This window comes from Paralichthys olivaceus, chromosome 1 (genome assembly GCF_024713975.1).
Source record: "Paralichthys olivaceus isolate ysfri-2021 chromosome 1, ASM2471397v2, whole genome shotgun sequence".
Taxonomy (NCBI): Eukaryota; Metazoa; Chordata; class Actinopteri; order Pleuronectiformes; family Paralichthyidae; genus Paralichthys; species Paralichthys olivaceus.
Window position 1 is genome coordinate 5,973,021 of NC_091093.1, and position 26,401 is coordinate 5,999,421.

Consider the following 26,401-nt stretch of genomic DNA (forward strand, 5'->3'; position numbering starts at 1 on the left):
ATACAGATGCATGCAAACATGCAAATGGGAAAACATAGACATGCATTTACATATACAGTGTCCCATTCCCACATACGTGTACTGCATGTACTGCAGAACACGTTATTTTAAAGAATGTTGATTTTTAAATGCTTTAGACAAACGATATGTGTCTTTAAAAAGTTCCGTCCTCGTGTGTGTGTTGCAGGGGTGTTTAGAGGAAATAAAGCTCAGGTCAAAGAATACCAGGAACTCCTTGAGCCCATCATCTTCCAGTCATATGAGGGTGAGTAATTCCTGATGGATGAAAACAAATTACACAACAACACACACTCAAACACGTATAACTTTATCTCATCAGACATCATTATGATTCACTTTGGAGCTTTGGAGTCGACTCCTGCTCCTTCCTAGCAATGAAAAACTTTCACTTATTAAATGGTGTCATCCATATTCATCCACCGCACGCTGTGACAGAGGCTCACAGAGGCGTTACATTAGAGTGAGCTCACCTTCTCGTCACGAGCAGAGAGTCTGGATTCTATATTCACCAGTGCCTGTAGCTGTGCAGGGAAACAGTAAAATGATGGGATGTCAGGAGCTTTGATTTTCTATCGGTCCGTTCATAATAGAACAGGTGATAATAATTGGAGAACAGAGAGGACCATGATGTGAGACAGAGCTGTCTCTTTACAGAATCATTGTTCTGATTATGTATGAATTTACCAGACTCCTGAAGTTATTGTCTGGGTTTTAAAGGCTATTACAATTAGAATTTCTTATTCTTTCTTGAATTCCAATGAAAAGTCGAAACCCGCAAATGTATTTGCTCATGTCAAAGGCCGCTATTGTCTTTCTGGTGCAGGTCCAACCGACCTCCCAGGAGTCATGGGCTCCCATTGCTATAGTGAATGGACATCTCACTCCAGTTGTCTCATCCTTTGAGTCAGTATTTTTCTTTGAATAAGGTTAAATTCATACTGAACATATACATCTTCCTTTTAAATGTACTGGTACAGTTCTGCACCCACTGACCAAAATGCTCTCTTATAATGAGACTAGTTGGCATTTCATTTCTCTTTTTGACACAGATCCTTTATTGAAAGTGTAATTTTAACGATGTTGTAGGTTTTGTCATATGTAGTTGAACAGACACAAAATACCCAGAAACATGAAACTCCTCAATTCCACATGCCCAGAACTGCAACTCTACATTGTGTGAAAGAGAAAGGGCTGCACATGGGTGCATTGTAGGAATGTGTGTGTGAAAGGGGGGGAACTGTGCAGTGAGGTGCTTCAAGTGCTCGTCAAGACTAGAAAAGTGCTATATAAATACAGACCATTAATTATTTACATTCTACTCATGTCAGCCAAATTCTATATAGAAAGGAAGTTATTTAGTTATATATTTGCCAAACCACTCAGTAACAAGTGACATTATCTGTCGCACTTCCCATGACACACAAGCTTTGGTTAAGAATCAGTATATTTAACATTTCTTAACATACAGAGTCATAAAGAACTATTGTCACCGAAAAAAAGAAATAATGAGTTTTTCAACATGGTTGGGATTATATGAAGAGACAGAGGTAGACAGCTCTTAGTTCAGGTGTTAGACTGAATAAATACGTTGCTGTCTGTATAGTCTGAAAATAAATGTTTGTGTATGTTTGTGACAGCTCAACAATTAATTAAGGTTTTATTCATTTGAAAAAGTAAAAAATGAAATTAATAATACATATCTTTACAGTCATTGTTGATACGTTGGTGGGCTGCTATAAATTAATCAATTCATGTGAAACAATGAGAATTGTAAAAACATTTTCAGTTCATTATGAAACTGAAGCAGGTCCGAGGACATCAGCTGTGTTTGCAGTACCTCAATGTGACACAAGACAAATTTGCATTCATACTGCTTTGAGTGTGACTGTGGTGAGGATCTCATCTGTGTCCTCAGTCCGTCTTGGATGCATTCATCACTGTACTTAGCTTTTGTATCATAAGAAAATGGTACCAAGCGTAAAGAAGAGGTCCCATGATGACTGTTGAAAAAATGTTTCTAGTAAGTGAACTGTTGCTACTTATTTTCACTACTGACATCTTATTTGAGTATGGTTTCTGTAGTATAGTAGAAGGTGGTCCCTCCACACACACACACACACACACACACACACACTGCTCACAGTCCTTGTCCCTCATGCCAGGCCATGCTGTGATCCCCAAATACTACTACGTACCGGCCGATTTTGTGGAGGCGGAGCAGAACAAGCATGGGAGCCAGAAGCGTTTTCCGAGCAACTCTGGACGTGATGGGAAGGTCTTCCTGTGGGGTCAGGCCTTGTACAACATCGCCAAACTGCTGGGTATGCCAGTGTGTGTGTGTGTGTGTGTGTGTGTGTGTGTGTGTGTGTGTGTGTGTGTATGTGTGTGTGTGTGTGTGTGTCTGTGTTTGTGTGTGAATTTCAGTCTGCAAGTTCATTAATAATGAAAAACTGATATATACAACATTTTGTGTTACAGAAGATAATCTAAATTTATGTAACATGTAAATGTTAATATTACATTTTTTTTATCACAGAGGATGCAGTTTGACTCATCCTTGTGTTTTTCATTCATGTAAAAAATAAGAAATACTCTTTAACATTTGTTTAACTTTAACACAACTTGTTTATGTGGGTGTGTGTTTTGTATTTCTGTTAATTGTTTTTATGTCTATGTTTGCATGTGTGCGTTCATATTCCAGTGGATGAGTTGATCAGCCCTAAAGATATTGATCCCATCCACCGCTACGTGCCCCGCCAGGACCAGCGTAATGTCAGCATGCGATACTCCAATCAGGTATAAGCTTTAATGTGACTGTGATTCACTGTCATCACTGGCTTTCATTCTCATTGTACTACTACATTCAAGTGCTCCTTGTAAATATGAGTGCAAATCAAGTAGATGTAATAGCTTTCTGCTGTGGACTGCCCACTCATGATGGAAGGAAGTAAAAGCTCTATATTTTGAATTTATATGATACATCCAAGTAGCTCTATTCAGTAGTTTTTATGATTAATCATAAGCTTGGTTGTGTCAGGATTTAAAAGACAACTCTGATTGTTTGATCAAAAATCTTGACGGAGTGAAGCACGAGGAGAGTAATGCTGTCAGGCAAAGCAAATGTTTTAGTTGGCCGCAGGATCACGCAAATACTTCAAGTAAACACGCCACAATTTGAACAATCTCCTCCAGAGTAGAAAGGACTTCTGGTTGAAGTGGAAATGTCTGAGAAGCCTGCCAGGGCCCACAAGACAAGACTGTCTGAGAAGTCTTGTGGGATTTTACTGTCTCCTCCAGGAGCTGGGTCTGTGTAACCGTCTTTAGCGCTACCTGAGGCCGACTAGTGGTTAGTTTGATGACCTGCTAGTTCAGGTTGGTGCCAGGACCCGTCCTCAGGGAGTTTCATTCTCATTGCTGATTGGCTTTTGCGACATCGCATCACTCAAATGTTTTTTTTGCCTTGCTTGCTGCCGCCTCTTTGAGGTTTGTCACAAAAGCGCCATGTGTCATGGGATGTAGGTTGGGTTGGTAATGAGCCTCCATTGCTTCGGGCGTGGAAGGACACTGTCTAATTGGGAGAGTTGTGCCACTCAGACGCAGTCAGTCTTCAAATGCAGCCTCCGAAGGATGTGGAAACACATTGAGGGCAGGAAGTGAAGATCTCTCAAATGAGGCAACAACAGAAATTCTACAAAATAAAACAGGACATCCGTATGTGAAATAGCTAAAAACCATAACATGATTCTAGCATGAGACATGACAGTTATTGTATAAACAAAAACATGTGTTTTCCAAAAAGTACCGAACAACGTTAAGTAATTTATAAAATATATTATAGCAGTCTTGTTATTATATTCAGGGAGTTGAGCTGGATATAACTACCCCAACTGCCATCCTAACTTCAGGCATATTTGATTTATAGGTTCCACAGTTGAGTGTCAGATAACACACACTGATATCACCCTCACACCACTAGATAGATAAAAACCATGTGTTAGTGGTGGATGTATCCTCATGATCAGGCTGGATTTTTGTTCCTCAAACTGAGTGGAATGCATTTGTTCTTGACATGGAGTGACTTTGTCTCATTACACAACCCAGTGGGTAGTTAAATATGTCAGCTATGAGCGTAAGCTTTGGAGCTATGGAGTAACTTCCTAATACACAACAGGAAACACACCATAACTCCAACCACAAACTCCACCTTCGTATATATGAAAAAAAACAACTCCACTTCTCTGCTACTACTCTGCTCACTTTGTTGTGTAATTCATGTGAGCTTAAGTTTTAATTATTTAATTCATCCTTCAACACATGAACAGCGTACTCTGTTTTCCACCTCGCCGAGAGGCCATTCTTGTAGATGAGAATGAACCCCAGTTCATTTCCCTGACAAACAGCGTCTCTGAACAGTGATGGTGTCTGAGATTTAATCCATATCCGAGCAGCAGCTCTGAGCTTCACACAGATGAAGTGTGGAGATACGTGCACAGCGGCCTGACGGTTCATTCTCTTTGCTTTCCAGTGTGGATTGATATGTCCCATTCTGCTCCTGCACCCTGTGTTCAGTTCTGTTTTTTTGTAGCTGGGGTGATAAGATGGAGCTAGAATAAGAAGCAGCATAGGTCCACAGCAGTGGAATTTTTCCTCAGATAGGTTGCAGGGAGAAAGATCAACAGAGAAAACAAAGATTGGGGGTAACAGAGAAAGGCAGAGATGGATGGGAGCCTGACAGTCAGTAGAAAACATAACAGAAACAGAGAAAGAGTTAAACATTTGCCTCTAACATGCACAAATGTGTTTTTTAACACTGCAGGGCAATTCAGTATTCATCACTGAAGGTCCTGATCATTGTTTTGTTCACGTTTTGGCATTTAAAGCTTGGTTTTAGAGTTTCAAGCTTCTAAGGGAAAAAAGGGCGAGGATTTCATTTCCACTAGAGCAAAATGTGTCTGTGTGGGCTGATTGTTTGGCCTGTGTTGGTCAAGTGTTGGCATTCACAAATGACCCATTACAGAAACAAACAGAATATACAACTGCCTTCTTTTTTTGTTCCAAATGCACCATTGGTGATTGCGGCCAAATAGCTCCATCTTGATTTCAGCTGTCCACAGCGTCTCCAAATCAACTCTTAGACGTTGCTTTGCAGACTTGCGACAGTAACGTTTGTGGTGAGGGTTCTTTCTGATGATGTGCACCACTCCAGTTTTGTTTGAAAGTTTTCTTGATTTTCAAGAACTTCTATTGTTCTTCTTCATATCAAGGTCTGGAATTTCGATGATTCATTGTGTTAATGTTATTATTCTTCACCTGCCATAAAACTCAGGCGTAATGAGATCTGAGAGTTTTACGACTACAAGGGTGCCACAGCTTTTGTATAGGTCACAGTGAGGGTTTAATTTTAGTTTCTTCTATTATCTAATTCATAAAACAGACAGTAACAGTGTGATAACAAAAGGTCTGTTTGCTGCAAATGTTGCAACAATATGCAACATTTTCACATTAAAATAGTGGCTTCAAAATTAGTTTGATAATGACAATGACTTGAAATAGGGAAAATGGTTCCTCTTACATCCCCACTGCTCACCGTGGACATGTGTTCTTGCTCTAAAGAACTTTGATGAGCAGCTATGATTTCCCGTGAGAAGTGTTAACTCACTGATAGTTGCAGCAAGATGTCAGAATCAGAATGAGGCCCAGCAAGTTCAAGAATAGTGCCAAGCTGTAGATCAGTCAAAGAGACGTCAAAAACCAGTGAGGAATGTTAAAATGGGATTTATCATTAAAAGAATCAAGACAGTTTGGTCTACTTGTTGCAGCACTATTGGTTCGGGAGGCCAGGGATCATGGGTAATATCCACCGTTGTGTTTCAGTTAAGTGAGTGGTAGTAAATAGTCAACACACTGATGGGCCTTGTTTTTTCGCTACATGAAAACCACTTTATCACTCTGATGTGGAGCCCAACCGAATTAATCGCCATGCTGCATGACTGCAGATGGCGCTCTTGCTCTCTGAAAGCTGCAGAGTGTTGCTTTTATGTGTATTTGATCAGATTGATTGAGCTGCAGAAATACTCACTAGGGTACAAATATACTGCGTTTGGAAGTCATTGAGGATTTTTATGATTTTCTTTAATAGCTGTCGAGACCTTAAACTGGGATCAAACAGACAGCGTTTTTCCATGTTAATATAAAATCATCATCAGCTTACTAGTGCTACATGATGCAGTGTGATGTTTCACTGGAAGGAAACAGGATGAATACATGCAGCGCCGCAATGCCGTTATAAATCCAGCCTCTCAAGTAGTATGCAGTGTGAGTAATGCCAGACTCCCCTCAGGTAGGTAGGCTGCATATTTTGTCAAGATTATCTGAAGTTTCATCACAATACACTTTGTCAGGGCTGGATTTTCAGGCAGCATGATGGCCTGCTGTGAGCCCAGCCTGTAATGGCAGCAGGCAGCGCCCTGCATGCAGCCCATCAACAAAAGCCTATCACATCTAGTTTGATGTTTTCAGCCGCATGTGGTCCAAGCAAATAAATGTTTAAATGGATAGTTCTGCTTTGACTTCATTTCTGGAAGAGAAAAAACTAATATTGCAGGCGTGGTGCTTTGTTGCCAGTGAGGATGCACTCTCTTTTCATGGCCATTTTAAACGGAATCACACAACTTGTTAATTAGGTTATTAAAGAGCCGACAACTTGTGACTGACATTAATGCAAACCGTGAAGGCTTGTGTGCTCCATTTCATCAGTGAACAGGGTGTATCGGTGGGGAGGAGATGATGAATTCAGCCCACCCACTGGAGCGTCAAGGTGAATGTTTCAACCCGTAAATGGTTTGCTGCTGTCACATACGCTGTAGTGCACAGCGCCAATGGATAGGGGGACACAGAGGGAAGGGAAGAAGAAGGCTTGGTGATCATCAGATCCCTTATACCCTTCGAACCCCTCAGAGTCGGTGCAGTTAAAAACCCCCTCCATACTAATGCGCCTGAAAACATATATCAAGTGACCACTAGGCACGCACGTACCGGTGTAACAGGAATTGTTTGAATAATAACTCGTCTCCTACACATGAAAACAGTAGCAACATGGTAAAAAACGGAATTTCACTTCGCAACAGCTGTTAGCAAAGACAACAGGGTCACCAAAATTCATAATTGACTATCCATGTGGCGTTCTACACTGAGAGCCGAGGCTAATGCCAGTTGTTTTCTCATGCAAAGGGTGTCATGTGATAGTAACCTGACAAATCTGCGAAGGTCATGTTAACGAAAAGACCAAATCAGGAAGCATTAGTGAGTGTCTATTCCATCATTTCCACACATCTATGTTTCTGACTGTCCAGACTAAAACTCAGCTTCGGACTTTTCAAACTAAAACAGGGTCGCGCAGCAGCGATTCCAAACTTCTCTGTTGCAGCAGCTCTAAAGTCGATGCTTTTTATGAATTAAAACATAGTAGCGTGGGTGTAGCCAAATCCACTTCGTCTGTTCATCTGTTGTAACAGTGAAATCAGGAACTGCTTGTAGCAAAATATGAAGAAATATAAGTTCAAAGTGTAGCTACAGCATGCATTTATGAAAAGGGACGATGAAAGAACACTTGAACGTGCGTGTGCTGCCAACGTTAATTCATAAGATGGAAATTTTGTCTTGCTCAGAAAGAGAATTTCATTCAAAAGAGTTCATGCTATCTAGAAAGAGCTGCCACTAACCAGAGGGTCAGCGGTTCAATCACAGACGCCTCCAGTCCGCATTCTAAAGTGTCCTTGGGAAAGATGCTAAACACCGAAATACTCCTGACTTCTGTGTTGGCAGTTTGTTAATGGTGTGTGATATAGAAAGTGCTGCACATACAAGCGCTTTAAGAATTTATGTGTGAAGGTGACTTGTCCTGTGAAGCATTTTGATTTTTTTTTAAATACAAACCATTACCATTTGTTGTACATGTATTCAGATCCTCTAATACATCCATGGGCTACGGTTAATCCGGCAACATTGAATTTTTGTTTACTTCTCCCAAAAGCAGAGACTTTCAGTTTCAAAGCATACCTGTACTATGCCCTTAGCCAGGCGAAATTAACTCTGGTTATTTATTTATTTGACTGGTGCTAAGCTGAGCGCTTTTCATGGTCAAATGGCCCCATTCACTACTCCTCTATCCCCTGCTGCTCCTCACCTCTTTGTTCTTCTCATAGCTTTTTACCACCTCACCATGTTTTTTTTATTCTTCTATTTTTCTCACACCTTTTCTGTCTCAGCCAGACACTTTGCATGTGGCCCTGGCAAAGACGTCTGAGTTGGGAGGGCAGTGGGAGAAAAAATGCGAGGACAGGAAAACAAAAGGGAGGAAACAGGAAAGCAGGCGGAGGTAGCTGCACTATTTTTTTTCGTTTACTATTTTACGCTTTAAGGAAGACTTTTTTTGTGTGTGTGTGTGTGTGTGTGTGTATAGCAGCTGTCTTGTTGCCTCTGCATCATTGACATCCAGTGTTTGGTCTGCAGGCAGGAAAGGCACATGGGCGTGCTGAGCTTTCACATGCAGTTAAGGCCTGATTTCTATGCTCCCTCTTTCTTCCTCTGTGTATGTGTATAATTTACTTCCCATTCTGTGTATCCCCCCAAAAAATATGTGCTATGTATGAGCATGGATCTATCTTTACATATCACAATCTCAGCCTATGTATAAGACATATGCGTGTGTGCATGTGTGTGTTCCTGGATGCTGTCATTTGCAAGCTTGTTTGTGTGTTTGTGTATGCGTGTATTATTCATACTGAATGTTGTGCAACCACTTAAAGTCCCTGCATGAATTCATTCCACAGCTGGGGGAGAATGAGATGCTGCACAATATTAAACACATGAATAGTCTCCAATATTGTCCTGTGTGCTTCCACATATAGACTTATATAAGGTTACCTCAGGGTTATTTGCCATCAGCTCTGGCATTCACAATTGAAAAAAAAAATGTGCGAAGGAGCTTGCTAGGTTGTCCCCAACTTATACAATAATGTCCAGATACCACTTTAAATAGTTAATGCATCATGTAAATCCTTTGCACCAAAATATCTACGGCACCCAATTTTGACAGATCTTTTTTACACTATAAAAAAGATTATTACAACACTATAACATTAGTATCGGTTGCATAAAAATAGTACTTGACTTGCTAATTTACAAGATCACAATGTTCTTTTACTTATTCACATAATTTCAATCTCATTCCCACATAAACCCGCTATGACTCCTACACCCTGAAATGCCCTGCAGAAGAAGAAGTGACTCCCGACGTGTTGCAGCTGACGTAGCAACACTGCCCGAGCAGGACGTCTTAAGAATGTGCACAACACAGCATCAATTTTATATGGCAAGTCTAAAATTAATTACGATTACACTGCACATATTCCCCATATTGCACATGTGGGAAAGTGGTCTCAGACTTGTGGACCCCCACTGTCGGTGCAGGCGAGATGTATTAAATTTGCATCATGTGTACATCTCAGCAGGAAGGGAACATTGGCTTTGCCTCCAACAAGCAGCACTTTGAGGGTGGGAAGTGAAGATTTAGTTGGTGAGTGGGGCATTTATGCAACTTTAATGCAAAGTGAAGTGTGACGTAAAGGAATCTTTTACTACCGTAATGAACTTCAAGCATGTTAAATATAATATGAAGCTGTAACATTAAGCTACTCAACTTAGATATGTTTGCAAAATCTGCAAAATCTGCTAAAATGCTTTACTACAGTGCTGCTGGCACCACTGTGTCCTAATATTAGTTGCAGATTTATTTTTTGTAGCTTGACTTTGTGGAGAAGTGCAGCTTTCCATATATTTAGCTACCAAAGAGCAGTGGTCAACTGTGCTGGGGTTTTATCTGCACAAGAGACAACACGCTCTCGGCGCTGTGAGGGTGAGTCAGATCAAACGCACCCTTGGGAGTGTGGCGTGACATCCCACTGACAAACATGCAATAATACGCAGCAGGCGTAGCAACTGGGGGGGATCAGACAAGTCATGAATAGCTATAAAAAGTGAATTAGCTGGTTATGTTCCTTATGCCACACACTTGCTTTAAATGTTACACCCTTAATCCACTGAGCTGTTCTGGCATGGCAGCAGTGTCACATTCACTCGGTTTGCCTCACTTTATCTTTTCCTCCATCTGCCTCTTTGAATCTTGTTCTGGTCTTTTTGTGTGAATCCAACAGACAACGTGCGCTCACAAACACGCACCGAAGTGCTTGCAAGAACAGCACTTGTGTGGATTATAAACAAAGCGACGCACCACTCAACTGTGACCTTGTAAAACTGTTGAGGAACCTTTGGCTTATGTCAGATTTCTCTCATATCTATGTATCTGGCACCATGTGAAAACAAGGTTAATGGAAAAGTTGCCATGTCGTCCACTCTGCTGGAGCCGTCAGTCATCAATCAGAGATAAGGTGTGGGTCAAGAGAGGCCCCCGATTGGATAGAACAGCTTGGGGAAAGAGCATACGTCCTTGGAGGAGAGCTGGAAAAAGAGGAGGAAAGGGGTGGGCGGGACAAGGAGGGAGGTTAAGAAGGTCAGAGAGAAGAGAGGGAATGAAGCTGAAACATACAGGGAGAGGGAGGGAGGCAGGAAAAGAGAGATGACCTAATTTCATTCTGTATGTTTAAAATTAATGTTTGTTGGAAACCTGGCTTTCTTCAGAAGAACCTTTTTATCTTAGCACAAATTGCAACATGTCAGAGTATCTAATGTAGAATCAACATCCCAGTTTAGCTCCGAGCAGCTTTCACCTTCAATGGAGTCCTACCACAACATAGTCGCCATTAGATATGTTGTGTTAATGTAGGATCCACTCAATGAAGAATTAATGATTTATTTTCTCCATCAGCTTGATAGGATCCTACATGAACACACTGTTTGAAGATTGAAGTTTGTTTGGTTTATTTCACATGAAAGATTAATATGTTTTCTCCCCGCTCTTCTTGCCAGTGTGAAGTGGTTATGTCGCATACTGACAGTGGGTCAAAAGGCACAATATCACGATCTACTGTCAAGAGTCAAAACACCCACCAGCTGAGTTTTTGTGGGACTCTTACTTTTAATTGTAATTAATTTAGCAATGATTATTTAATTGTTATAGATTATATTTTCCAGGGGCTTTAAAGATCCAACTTAACTCAAAGCTGCTGCTGGGAATTTGCAGTTGATAGTTCTGGTCACATTTTCTCTTACATACAAAGGAAAATCTGTATAGCAAACCATTCTCCTGTGAAGCATTAAAACCTGTTAAAAATCAGTTTTGTCATACGGAGGCTTCAGGCGTCCTCCAGCAGCCACGGGTTTGATTCCGTTCTGGCCCTTTTGCTGTGTGTCTTCCTCATTCTCTCTCCCCATTCCATGCTTGCCCTTTCCTGTCAGTTGAAGCGAAATGCCCTAAAAATGTGTTTTATGTACAGTTTGGTAGCAAAGGATACATTTGTGAAGCACAGACTAACTATGCACATATAGCTTGTGAAGAATGTCCACAATTAAATAATGCACTGAAATACTAAAACAGTTTAATGAGCTCCAGCTTTTAATGTTGTGGCTGAATGTGAATATCAGGATATTCTTTAAGTCTGAGACTGTGGCCCTTCACTTACACAAAGTTTGGGAAAACCATGCCCTCTCACTCTACTTGCATAGTTTTGCCCAACTTCTATGTGCCTCTGAGGCATATAGTCGTGTCTGACTGAACAAGTGTAAAAACAGTAAAGTCCTTTATCTCTTCGGCTAAATCGAATGCATTTAGGCTGTTTTACGTGATCTGCCTTTTATAACTAATCTTGTAACTCATGTAATATTTATTTTCTCTTCCATTCACTGAGCCTCCCCTCAAACAGTTTGGAGTCCCCCCACGGGGAGATCCGCCACCCACTTTGAAAACCTCTGATATATACAGTATAATACATATCGTCCCTACAAGGGCTTTTCTGAAAATAAGAGGTGAAGTAGGGATAGCAAGATTAAATGAAACACATTTAGTAATAACAAATCTACTAAAACCAGAACAGAGATAAAGAGAAACTAAATACAGTGAGAATCAAGACACAGTTTCAGAAAATTTGACAAGATACAGGTTTGTTGTTAAATCAGGATCTATAATGAACATGGGGAAGTTGGCAACACAAGGGATCACTTAGTGAATTCCAGGATTTAATTCATTTCACAGAATAATCTGTTTGAGCTCAAGATGTTTTGCAGAGGGAAACATCACAGTTGCCACTTCAAGCTGCTCTGGAGGTTCTGCTGCAGCTCTGCTGTCTCCCGACGTGTTTTTTAAACGGCCGAGGAGTCACTTTTACATTTAAACACAAACTCTGTAAAACTTAAAAGTTTCTATGATGCCTCCTTATTGGCTTTTAACCCAGATTCCAAGGCCGTGATTGTAAAGAGGATGTGATTATAGTGACTAGTTGGTGTAGGGACAGGTAGGAAAGCAATAGGATTCAGTATATGTTGACATACAGCCAAAATGATTAAAGAAATGTAAAACTGGAGTTTCTATAAGTGGCTTCCTGACACTGTAAGTTTGTTTTCAGCTAAGGAATGTTCCAAAAGACTTTTTTTTTTCTTATGCAGCATGTTGAAGACCTTTGTGTATAAATCTGTGATGTGCACAATTATTGCTTTGAGTGCAGGTAGAGAGGAGACCTGATCCTGCTGTGAACAATATTTTCCATTCAATTTGCTGCAGGACATGTGTTTAATTTAGTTTCTCCTCACTGTTGTTTTTCCTGTTGGGGGAAATGGACAAGACAATGTAGCACTGCCATTGCTTGTCTAGAGACACATCAGCCTCAGCTGTTCTGTGGTCAGATCATATTGTTCAGACACCTGCTAAGATGTCCATGACTTGAGCTTGGTTTAAATGTATTTTCTGGAGACTTACTCTAACTTTAGTCACAACTTACTATTTGCCTAACCCTAACATTTACCTGAACCTTAACCTAAACCTCAACCTTAATCTGAAACAAATTTGGTCTTAGTGAGGACACTCATTGGCATGATGTATTGCCTATCTCCTTACACTAACTGTATCGATCCAAAGCAAATGCCTGACCCAAACCTAACCCTAATTCAAACCCTAAAAAAAGTCTTCATCCTCAAACAGCCCTTTAAAAAAGTGAGGACCGGTCAAAATGTCCTCACTTTGCAAAAATGTATTTACTCTGTTGGGTCTATGCTTAGGTCCTCATAAAGGTATAAGTACAGGACCACACTCACACACACACACACACACACACACACACACACAGATTGAGTGTGTTCTAAACCCTGCTGTTTGCCAAATGGCCTGATGGTGGGCAGGAAATGTCGAGCCCAGTGGTCTGTGACTGTAAGAGCCCCAGAGAGATGGCTACTGACCTTAAGCTGCAGGGAAATGGATATCACTCAGACATAGTCGTACACTTTGCATGCATTCACACTTGATACATCACCTGTGCTCAAAAGCATCCTCCTCATCCTCGTACCATCACATGCACATTCTAGTTTTATATAGTCAGAGCGTGTGTGTTTTTTTTAACAACACACCCCTGCAGACACACCTCCACGGCTTCTTCTGTGTTCCAGCCTGTACTCTGTGCCAGGGGGGAACCATTAGTGGTGTCTGATAGTTTTGGCCCCTGCTTGTTTCTTCATCTCACTGTCAGTGTTATTGGCCAGCTCCAGTGTACAGTGTCTTCTGAAGTATCGCACAGAAACAAAGGGGAGGCAGGCTGCCAGAATACACAGCCTCAGGGAGGATGGTAAAAAAAAAAAAAAAGACCAGAGATCAAATATTTGATCCTGCTGTGCTCAATACATACGAACCCTCGCCTGAAGAAAAGGCTGTCACTTTCGTTGCATATTTAGGTACATCAACACTTCCCGCTGCTGTACTCAGAGGGTTGGGCGAATATGGAGTTTGGATTCACTTGTGTTGAGAGGTGAAAACTTGGCTTCTCTTAGCTGCTGGTTGGTGGGTACTGCTGAAAGTCTACAAGCACACGCTTCCTAGGTGAGGGGCTTGTACTCCCAAGTGCACCTACCAGCTCTGCTTACACCCTAAGTATTGTTGTGGAAAACCTTTAACAGTCCAGGGTAGTTCAAGGTAGATGAAATGGCGCTGCATTGTTAGGCTGGTCTGCTGGTTTTTTTCAGAAAATGATTAAATAAAGAAACATTAAATTTATTCTTCTTCCAATGACAATGTGGCACTACACTTTAATGTGAAAAGGTCAGCATGTGAGAGTAGAGTTATACCTTCTGTCGTCTGTCATGATCATTTCATTCTTTTGATATTATCCTAGTAAATGTATTATTTGTCTAGATTGGCATTTTAGAGCATTAATACAACCGTCATACATTCTCTTCTTGCTCAAGAGTGTTTTCTCTGGTCATTTATATATTTTCTGCCTACTACAGTTCCCTTGTCACCAATACACTTATAGTTCAGTGGACACTGCTGCATTGTGTTATGAAATATACATTCAGAGATGTCCTACCCTCTTTAAAAATGACCTCTGACTCTGCAGGTACCTTGTTACAACCAGTGCAACAGTAGCTGTTGCTGTAATCATAACAGGAACACCAGGGGAAGTTACACAACAAACCAGGGGATTTTGATAAAGGAAACTGCTTCTCATTTCTGTTCATTGTTACCAACAATTTCAAAATGTTATCCGCATGTATGATGACAAAATGACCTGTTGCCAAGGGGGCGCTATTTCAGGTGGGTGGTGTCGGATTTTGGATCTAACTATCAATATTGTTATTTGGGTTGGACAAGTTATCGGTTTGTCTATGTTGTGCGCTAATGTCCGCTTTGTGTGTGAGTTGCGTCTGACACAAGTCTCTTTTCTCGTCAAACACAGTCGCATTAGACTTATATCACCAGCTTGAACTTATTCATCACTACTTTCCTCATGTCTTAAATTGCTCTACCTTTCTTATCATTTGTTGAGTTATGTATTTATGTTATCCCAAAAGCTCTGCAGTCAGGAATGAAAAGGGAGCGAAACAGATGATGGGTATCATATCAAACAGTTTTTTCATCCTTACCTGTGGGTTTAAAGCATTAACTGAGGACACTGAGCCTATCAGGGGTTGTGCTGATTTCCTCAAAATGCACCTGCTGTTGACAAGTGACTGACGTGTCCCTTCTGTAACCACAGATATTTATTCTCAGGGGTTCAACATCTGATTTCACACTGGATCGTGTCTCTGAGTACAAAGGGAAGTGTTGGGACCAGTTTCTAACTGCTCCTCTGGCAGAAAGCATATAACAGTGCAGTCTGTTTATTCGGCAAACATTTCTTTTGAGACGGTGTGTGAATGGGAGAGAAAAAGGAGAGAGCACATTGGAGCCATAATGCCCATCTGTCCCCAATGTTTGTAATTATGTGTGTCATACATCTTTCTGTGCAAACATCTGAGTGTGTCTGAGTGTAGCTCATCGTAGAAACTGAGGACATATTTGTTACAGGGTCATTGCCAGAGCTCTCTCTCACACACACACAGAGTCAGTGTGAGTCTGTTCATTTGCCAGCTTTGTGACTTTGAAATGATGTCAGGGGATGGGAAGTTGAGGCATTATCCAGAATTACATTCACATAAACACACACAAGGAAAAACATAATAACATCACCTGACACTGCTAGGCCTTCGATTTTCATATGTTGCCTCAAATCATCGAATACATTTATATTTCACTGCGGTATTGAAATCATAATGTGTAATGTCAAACCCCTCCTCCCCACCACACCACCACCTCCTTCCACCCACACACATATTAAGTGTGTATGCGCTCTCTCCTCCATGGTAAGCTGAGTCCAGGGAACAATGTATCGCTCTCTCAGTCAGGGCGCCTTCACAATTACACCCGCCAGTGGCATGCAATCCAATTCTTCACTTGCTTCTCCTCTGCTGAGGTGATTCCAGCCACCTCCTGCCTCCATCTGTTTCCCTCTTTCTCTACAGCCATCTCTCCATCCCTTTTTCTTCCTCCTCCTCGTCCGGCTGAAAGCATTTCCCTAAATCAAACTCCCGCCTCATCACCTCAGCACATTCCTCTGACTGTGTTCAATTTAAAACAGTGACAGATTCTCGTCATGGTCTCGTCTTTATTACCACCAGATGACCTTTTCAAAACATCTAACTCTAAACACGTACACCAGGCATTTTCCTCTCCCACATCACAGATTGAAAAGGCCTTAGCATTTCTTTCATGTTTTTTTTAACCCTTCCCAATGCATCTCCGCTAAACCCATGGAACTTTGAAACATCAAAATATGAATCTCTGAGCTGCACAGAGACCAACTTCCCGAGGACGATACCGAGCCCAGAGTCATTCGTCTGTGCAGTGGCATGAAAAGAAGAGATTATATTTCTTTCTAATAGTTTTTCTTTGGTAGGGGACGTGGTGGATAAATTCCCTCACTTGCTTTTTAACTTCATGAAAGTCTTTGAATGTTTTATTCCTTTGTGATGTGATGCTCGCTTGAGGCCGCCTTCCTCGTGCTGCGCTTTGCCAGCCACCACACTCTGAGGGATCTGACCTTGAAATAGCATCGTAGAGTCTCATTGAGTTCAGGACTAGTTTTTTTTTGTTGCACTCAGAAAGAGTTTGTGGTTTTTTTAATTATTTAATACTGAGCTGTAAGAGAAAATAATCCTTAAAGGAATGTCAGCCCATCAATTAGTCAATCAGTTAAAAAGTCACTGTGAACTTTTGTAAACATTTTTCCATAGGGAAGAATATGTCTGTCTGTGTGTGTATATGTGTGTGTATGTGTGTGTCAGTGTGTGTCAGTGTGTGTCAGTGTGTGTCTGTGTGTGCACATGTGAGTGGGTTATCTCGAAAGTAGACATTCACAGCATTCAATACTGTCTGTAAACACTGGCAGCTGCTTTTTGCCGCCTCAGGACATGAAGACACACTGCTCTCACCTGCACTTCCATATCTTCTCAGTGCTTTTCCTACTTACACATAGTATAAATCATTTTTATTGTATATTCTACTTTCAGACATGCACAGCAGACAGTTTAAGTGCTGTTAAATTGCTGCACTTACAGAACCCTCTTTAAAGGTTTTTCTTTTAAAAGTGAAAGTGATTAAGAAAAAGAGAGAAGCACAAAATGTCGGTTCAGATGTTTTGCCAGCTCCCTGATTTTCAGACTTATAGACAGGACTGAGAAAAGGTGAGAATGGGGGAGGGGGGGGCTTAAAGACGAAGTAAGAAAGAGGAAAGGAAGGAAAGCAGAGAAGTAAAAGAAAGGGCAGACATAGAAAATAAGAAAACAAGAAAAATACGGCAGGATGGACAAAAACAGATCGAAGAAAGGAAAGAAGAAGGACAGAAGGTAGAATTGTTGGAAATGGAGAAGGGAAAAAAAGGAAGAAAAACAAGAGAAAACGAGCAGGAGAAGGAAAGAAGGACAAAGGGGCAGAAAAAGGAGAGGGTATGATGGCTAACAAAGTGGGACTGAGAGGAGAGAGATGGAAGGACCAAAAGAGAAATGAAAGGTAGAGAGGAAAACAAAGATTCTGTGGTGCATCAAGGAATTAAAAACAAAAACAAGGGAGGATATATGGAAAACAGAATGAAGGAAGGAATGAAAGATGGATCGCAGACATTTTTCTCATCTTGTGTCACAACTGACTGCTTTTAATTTTGGGAGAAAAAGTCAAATGAAGCGAAGCTGAAATTCATTTCTGTTCTGCAGGGACTCACAGCAGAATTCTGTGTGCAAATGGCTTTTCACTTTACCAAATTTAGTGTGGTCATATCTCTGAGGGACAAGCACAGCAACCAGGCCTGTTGCAACCTCCGGCCAGTCCATTCCAGCACTTCTCTTTCCTTTCTCTCATTTTACACCTTCTTCTCTGGGTGGATACCGGACTTTGTTTAGCTACAGGTCAAAGGACACATTGTGCACTTTTCTGATATCTTTCCATGTTGTCATTTGACATTCAATTCAATTCAATGCATCATGTTCTAATATCAATTACTGAAACCAAGCAAACCCCTTTGATGGGTTTTACAATAACATTAAGATCTGGTTCTTTTCTTACTCTGTCTGTTATTGTGTAGAAAGGTAGTGTTGTTTTATTCAAATTCGTTTTTTGGTACAAGCTGACCCCTGAACATTTGCTATTTTTGTTTTATGCATGTCCCATCCACTAACAATGAGGAGGGATTAGAACCTATACTGCAGCCATCAGCCAGGCTACCAGTCCACGCTTTGGATTTACTTTAGTATAGCCGTCATGTCTTCCTTCTTTATATACAGGAGCTTTAATGAGAGTAAAGGCCATTATAGTAGTCAGGCACCAGAACATGCCCTAAAACAAGTTTCCCAAGGAAACTTACCTTCCTCATGGAAAATGAGTCGTCAGCACTCTGTCCCTTAACCACTACTATCCATCTGTCCTCAGCCTGTAATTGCAGTGGAGAGAATCTAGGGTAAGAAAGTAGGAATATGAAGGAATGTTAAAATATGAGGCTTCGGCAGAACTGATGATAAATCATTGTTTATTTTAGTTTTTCCACCATTTTTTTTTAGATAAAATAACATAAGTTTTAACATCTAAGAATAAATATTTGTCAGACTGGCGCAGACCAGTGTTCCTCAGCACAGGGCTGTGACTCTGGGACTGCTGAGCTGGTGTTTTCCAGGTGGAGACAAATGTCCTTGTGCTGCTTCAGAAAAATGCACTAAATGCCTATGGCACAGACTTCTGTGATTCCTATCTGTGAGTTAAGTGCCATAGTATACAATTTCATTTTGTGACTGGCTGTTGATTAAGTACCTTTATACTTCAAGTCATTTGATTACGAGCAAGTTTATGGTAAAACGGTTTAAATGGTAGTGTGATTTTGTTGAACCAGAATTCTGCAGGATGCTCTATTTAGGATCAGAAGGGACGAGTAAACCTTTTGTCATTTCGTCTTGCCAAGTTTCTGTTGTTTTCATTTCCATATTTAAAGCTATTTGCCAAACTTGTGTGTGTAATTGTTGTCCATCCACGCTGCTTTCACCGCCTGTCAACTCCTGCTATAACCACATCCTTCACTAAACTGTTCTGCTTGTTTTCAAGCACTCGTCCTACAAGGGGTATTTCATTAATGTCTTAGCTTTATTTTCTTTGATTCATGAATAAATAAATACATTTTATGTTACACATCAATTCAGTGGAAAAACAATAGAGGCCAAATTCTGTGCTCTTCAAATGATTTAATTGACAATAAGAACATTTACTTCCTCACCCCTAAATCTCAGATTAACAGATGCATGAGCTTGTTGGCAACTCAGAGGTTTCTGTTCTTGCATGCCTGAATAGTACAATATCAGAAGAAGACTATGAAATTGGCAGCTAAAAGATATCATATTGTGACCCAAGCACTACAGGGTCTACAAGCCCATAAAAGTTCTTTACAAAGTCATGGAAATTCTAAAGTTTAAGTATTAAAATTGTTAAATTCTGTTATTTATATGCATAGGTCTTCATCGACACATTGACCACTTGGTCAGTGGAATATGTTAAAAACAAGACCATTATCACCTTTTAAGTCAATATGAAGTTTTTGCACTTTCCAGTTAAATCAAACTGATTTGTTTTCCGTAGAAGTGAGATTCCTTTGAAATCAGGGCTGTAACCTCCCTCTAACCCCTCACTGCAGTAGTGGTAGCAGCTCCATGTCTAGTTGCAACATTTCAATTCTTCTTCTCCTGTTAATCCCTCAAACTCAATTCGAGAGGCTCGCTGACATGTTGCATTCTGCGACTAGATATCTAGGAAGCTAAATATCTAAACAAATCGGTGATTGCTACAGCCAATCAGAATGGTCCAGACATACTGAAATACTACTCTGGGGTTTCTCCAGATAAAAGATCGTTTTATGTCTTACCCCCGTCGTCAGTCAGTCATGTACTCACAACAATTACTCATCACAAAACAGCAAGTCTGCACAGTAATCCAATGATATTCAAAGTTGTGCAGTGTTAACGTGGCAAAAGTTGAGCGCATTCCAAAAGTTGTTTCATATTGAAGTGATGCAGTTAACGTTTGAGGCTTACTCGACCTCCCTAAGCCTGCCTGGTCTTCTGCAGTTAGCGATTTGCAGTAGAACTTTAATCACCTGTGTTCAATTGCGACTCATTTGTTCAATCAACCTTTTTTTACTTTACATTAAATTATCTGAAATCTAATCGTGGTACAAAGGTCTTTAATGGTTACATTTGTCCTGAGCTGTGGTGTGACTTTCAGACCTGACTGCACCATTGGGGACATCCAGGGTCCAATATGATTTGTTAAATACCCTTTTGCAGTGTGTTGCAGAGTCCCTGTGGAGAAACGGCATATCTTTTCCACTTCCCTCTCAGACTTGACACCATTCCGGTCACAATGCATTGACGTTTTTTAGGGTTCCTCTGAAAAGGTTGTATAAAGAAACATTTGAGGCTTCATTTTCCTCCCTGTGGTTTTCACAGGTGTCTGTCGCCAAAGTTCAACAGTGGTGCGTGGAGAAGAGAGGGAGGGAAGGAGGGAGAGAGAGAGAGAGAGAGAGAGAGCATGCAAGTGTACATTTCTCTCGTGTCTCCATTATGCATTTCCATATCTTGTCCTTTGCCAAATGAGTCCTTTGTCTGCTCAGAGACCAGCGCTAATGAGAGAGTTGCATTGCAGTATTTTAGGAGTCATTGCTCTGCTATTCATCAGGAGAGATTCGTGCTCAGCTGGTTCTTTTCTTCTGCTCAGCCACCCCCACTCTCTCTCTTTACTCTCTGATTGATCATAATGAGCTTGTTGGTTCCAACTACCTAAGATGGAGCAAACAAAATGGTTCCCAGTTCTCTCTCTCTCTCTCTCTCTTTCTCTCTCTCTCTCTTTCTTTCTGTCCGTCTCTTCATATTGAACATTGATCTTAGGGACTGAGGACATTTTGGGAAAGTGAGGACATTTTTGAATTGCTGTAAGGGTGTGCGTGCGTGCGTGTTTGTAAGGACCATATTTTCTTTTTCTGACAAACGCCAATGGGCTATTTATGGGTGTCACTCTTATAATAAGGTGGTGGATGAGGTGTGGTGTTAGGCATCATGTTATGCTAAGATAAGGGACTAGGGAACGCACGCGCACAGGCCTCCACAAGCATGCTCATTGCTCTGTTGTTCCTCGGCTTAGAGTTCTGTCACTGGCTGAATCTAAGCATTTGTACTCTTGTGGTTTTATGTGTAAGACTGTTCTATGTGTATGCATGTATCAGTCTGTGTGTGTGTGTGTGTGTGTGCCCACAATGAGAACAAGATGAAAGGCCGCTGCTCCTGTGAGTCACAAGCTGATGCCTGCTTCCTAAATGGCCCTGAAAACACTGTCACTCACTGCAGTGAAGATGATCATATTTCCTTGCAATTCACCCACACAAACATAAATAGGACTTCTACAAATAACGGAGAAGATGAAAGGCAGTGACGGACATACAGTACAGAGTCATTTACATGTGCACAGATATAAATATACATACAACTCTTGTATTGAGAAAAAGCAAGAAAATGAGAAAGAAATGCTTATTTGTTAACAATGGTGAACCAATCATAAATATGCACACACTCATAGTTCACATTTACAGGCATATAAATATAACAGGGGAACAAACAAAGAAAGAGTGATAGAAAACAGACAAATAAAAGCATCTTCCATCACTTAAGATGACAGTGGTTGTGTAAAGATATGCTCCTTATTCTCCTGTCCTATTCCAAAAGCTTATTAATGCAGTTTCGGCTTTGCAAAGTGACAACATTCAACATTTTTGCCTCAGTTTGCATGTGATTTATTCTGTGTGCAGGTGCTCCGCTAAAAGACAAACAACTGCAATGTCTTGTCTGTGTTTTTCTTGATTGTCCACAAGCCCAAAAGGTCTGCCATTACAGGAGATAAAACCACAGAAATGACTCTCTGTTCTACCCCTTGGTTCTCTCTCTCTATCATTCATGTTGTCTCTCACCCTGCACCATTGCAGGCACCATGAGTGACTTGATGCTCCACTCTGGCCATTTGTTACTGTCTGTGAGTTGTTAGAGTGTTATGATGTGTTACCTTGACCTTCTTCGTATATATATATATATTTATGAAAGCAGTAGGAAAACAGGCTTTCGTAGTTACAGTTCTGTTCTCACGGATGTTACCTATAGTACAGTCACAAAGCCTCAAAAGTACTTTTCATTTATTAATGGCCATTGTGTCTGTGTGTAATACTATTGAGTGATGGCTTGGATCAATATACTCTTGTTGATGTGGGTGGGATCAAAGCTATAATGTTATCAATACATATATTTACTGTATTGTAAACCTAGAGCTGAAGGTTTTAAATACAAAGTTGTCAGAACTAAAATTTCCTCACGGAGACCTTTGTAAAGTATATATGTGGACAGCCAATGATTTCTGATTCTCACTTCTCCATTTCCAAACTCCCTCTGAAAAAAACAAGATAAAGTCCCTGAACTATTGAATATTTCTGGTTTACCACTTAAATGTTTAACAGAGGCAGCCAATCAGATATTACAGACGGGGAAAATGTGAATCTTTTGGATTGTCTTCAATTAGGACAGGACTTCATCTGACATGATGTGTAGCCACTGGATAGTGTCAGAAATATGAGTGGCTGTGGTGAAAAAGTATTCTTTATATCAAGAATTATCACCTCTTTGTTTTCTACAAAACTAATGTATGATGCAACAATAATAATAATAATGATAATAATAATGATGTCTGATTATTACCTATGGTCACTTCCCACGAGTATTAAAAATCAGGATGATATATAAAAAAAATCACATCTTCCCTTTAGAAAAGCTGCAAGAAGTAAATGCATTTCTCCTGAATAATAGGCTCAAAATGAGTGTGAAACATCAATTGGATTGGAACTCATGTTCTGGTGTCTGAGTTATGCAAAGGATTACCCTAGAAATTGGTGGTTCTCCTTCCTCTTTTTGGCGATATGATTATTCTACTTTTGATGTAATTTCAGTTCATCTCACAAAGTGGACCAAACATCAGTCTAACAGCCTCATGTTTCTCTCAATTTCTCACTTATCACATCCTTCCATCCCAACCCACAGCTCGCACATCACTCATGAACTTTTGTTGGTTATTCAGAATGTGTGGAGCCAATCACAGCTCCATGACATTGGGCAAGAGGCGGGGTGAACCCTGGACAGGTCACAAGGGCACTTAGAGATCATTCACGCTCACATGTACACATATAGTCAAGTTAGATACATTCCAGCTATAGGAGGAAACCAGCATGCAGTGAGGAATCCCACGCAGACATGAGGCGAACATGTAAACCCAATACAGAAATGACCCGTGTTCATTGTACCTTCATTTAAAAGTAAAATGAATGTAATTCAATGACATATTCATGTAGGTGGTTCACATGTTGAATTCTCTTCTGTCTTTTTTCACAGGGCCCCATAGAGAATGATGTTGTGATTCACGTGGCCCTTATTGCTGAGAGCCAGAGGTAATATGTTTGTGTGTACATGAATATAGATAATATGTGTATGTGTTCATGCAGACCATGAAGCAAAGCTATTTTTCACTTATCTCCCCTTCAGCTCTCTCTGTGTTGTTATTGTGGAGAACTCATAAAGCTGGAGCTCAGCTTGACCTCTACCATCATCTGTCACTTTTCCCATTGTGCGTGTGTAGGCATGCTTGGATACATGTGCAAGAGAGTGGGTGTATGAGTGTTAAACAGGGGCAAAAGAATGTGAGGCCTGTTAGCCTCTAGCTTTATTTACTGCTGCTGCTAAAACCCCATTAAGACTCCTACAGCCTCTTTCTCACAGCTGTGTTCTAACGCTGCATAATAATCTGTGGACCAGCTATATGATATTCATAATATTGTGTATATATCTCTATTCATAAAAGATATCTGATTTACATGAGATATGTATTTACAAGAACACAAGGCAGATGTCTAAACTAAGGGCACAAGTATAGCTTTACCTATAAATAATTAAGCTGCATTTTTAGCTGCTGTAGATTATTGATTAGTTCAAGTGATTTGAGTAATATTATTTCAGAAATATTTGTTGAGTGTAATTTTAGTGTGAGGGTTATTATCCAGCTATAGCTGGATTTTCAAATTGTCAGTTTGATATAGTATTTGTTTTCTGTCTGTACAGATTGCAGGTGTTTCTGAACACCTATGGCATTCAGACTCAGACGCCCCAGCAGGTGGAGCCGATCCAGATCTGGCCTCAGAAAGAACTGGTCAAGGTAACACATTTACACCCTGTTACTGTTGCTAGACCGAGCATTATGTTATTGAATGGCACATATACAGTTTACAGTGATACGGCTCATGATCATTTTGGGTCCTTGACTTCAGGAACAAGTAAAACTCATTAAATCTTTAATTTTTATTGGGCAAGTGTAGATGACGGTTGTTAAGAATCACAAACTCATATTGAGAACAAAAATCCTGCACAAACACAGTCTGTCAGTTGGAGTGTTCTTCTTCAAGTGAGAGTGTGTTTAGCAACGATTTTGCTACAGTATCTAGCATTAACCATTTGCAACTCAATTTGCCCCTAGCGTCTATCAAAATGGGAAACCAGCTGCAAACTTAGTTGTCACTAGTTTTAGTGTTAAAATGGAAGTAAAGGAGCAACAATGTTTTTGTATTGAAGTTAGTTTGCCCCCGTTATAGTACACTGTTACCAATTTAACATTGGACAAAACCACTTAAACACACATATCCATCTTTTTCTGCAGTATGAAAGGATATAATTGCCATTTATTCCTGGGTCAAATGACTTTGCAGTAGTCACTGGTATTTACGATCTCCAGACACATTCATTTTTGCACGTTTTTCACACTAAGAAACACACCTGTCACCTGCCTCACCACAGTGTTAAACTGAAACACTGCAGCTCATTTTTATACAGTCTATGCCAGTGGTCGCCAAAGCCTTCGTAAAAACATTGTGCAGCAGGAGCAGACGTTTTCAGAACATATTGTAGAATAGAGAAGCTCAGTATTGTGCATTGAACAGATGCTGTTTATATGAATTTATATTAATGTGAATATTGTGTATTGAATAGATACAGTTGGATAATTGTAATCTTTGTATATTTTTATGCCCATATATTGAGCCCTTAACAGAAATTGCAAAAAAAAGAAATATAACCCTCCTAAGTGTTTTTTTGGAAGTATATTTGGGTGATAGATCTCTGCTTACGCTTGGAATCAAAAACTGATCTTGGGCTTGTAAAGGCTGGTGACCACTGGTTCTTTGGACTACACACAGCAAACCAAGGCTATACTACAGATGCTGGCCATGCTAACTAGCTGCTAACCGCCATGTAGGCCTAACGAAGCAGTTCACATTTTGGTTTAGACAATGTAGAAGCTCCAACCCACAGATGAGATGTGACAATTTAATTTTAACAGCTTGCACAACAGCTCACAGCTCAATGTCAGTGTGAAAAGAAAAACAACATGTCTGCAGCCAATGTGAAAACGATCAATCGCCTTTTAGAAGAAGAGAGACAGAGAGTGAGGTCAGAAGGGGCTGAATGAATCTCGTGCAGCGGCTGTGAAGAACGTAAATTGTCAGTCATCGTATGGATAAATGGACATATGGACACTGACAAGAGTAAGAGTTCATAGTGAAGCTGTAGCGGGTCAGAGGATGTCAGCAGAGGAGATGGTCCTTCATATGTGACCCAGGACGCGTTTGCTTTCATGCAGCTTAAAGAATGTGGCCACATGTGGCCCAGACCCCCTCTCACTGTGGTTTGAGGGATCAGATCTTAAGATGCATTGAGGATGCATGGGGGTGCACTCAGACCTGTACTTAGAGCTGATCTCTTATGATCACATCACTCAGGCCAGATGTTAACGTCTTAACAGTGTCTCAGTTTCATCAATTCCACAACTTTTGCTCTTGCCTTCTTTGTTTTAAAACGACTCTATCCTCCAAACTCTTTATATCTGGAATACTCTTACCTCAGCCCCATGACCAGAAGGATAGTAACAGTTGCTAAGCTATGATTAAGCAGATGTAGTACGAGGGAGGGTCAATTGAAACCTCACTGATTCCATACATTTTATACTGCACAATTAGCTGCAGAGTCTTGCTGCTTGGCTTCACATCGTAGATTTAAATGGAGGAGATTGACAATAAACAGGATCGACATGAAGGAAATTTTGGGGAAGGAAACTCTGACAGACAATTGATGGTGCCCCACTACCACCTCCTTCTCTACAACTACACAAATCAATCCTACAGTCAGCTAGATTACATCTAAACTATCCATATCCCGGCAGGACTTGGCTCATTCAGTCCAT

At 40.6% G+C, this 26,401-nt stretch overlaps 1 protein-coding gene across 3 annotated transcripts in view; it reads left to right on the top strand.

The window, feature by feature from the left end:
- phkb (phosphorylase kinase, beta) overlaps window positions 1-26,401 on the top strand; it is a 98,215-nt gene that overhangs the window by 45,430 nt on the left and 26,384 nt on the right. For all 3 annotated transcript variants that reach the window (XM_069535463.1, XM_069535397.1, XM_069535525.1), the window contains 5 exons: window positions 188-265; window positions 2,184-2,342; window positions 2,723-2,817; window positions 23,509-23,564; window positions 24,232-24,325. In XM_069535463.1, coding sequence (XP_069391564.1) covers window positions 188-265; window positions 2,184-2,342; window positions 2,723-2,817; window positions 23,509-23,564; window positions 24,232-24,325 — 482 coding nt within the window. The remainder of the gene's footprint in view (window positions 1-187; window positions 266-2,183; window positions 2,343-2,722; window positions 2,818-23,508; window positions 23,565-24,231; window positions 24,326-26,401) is intronic.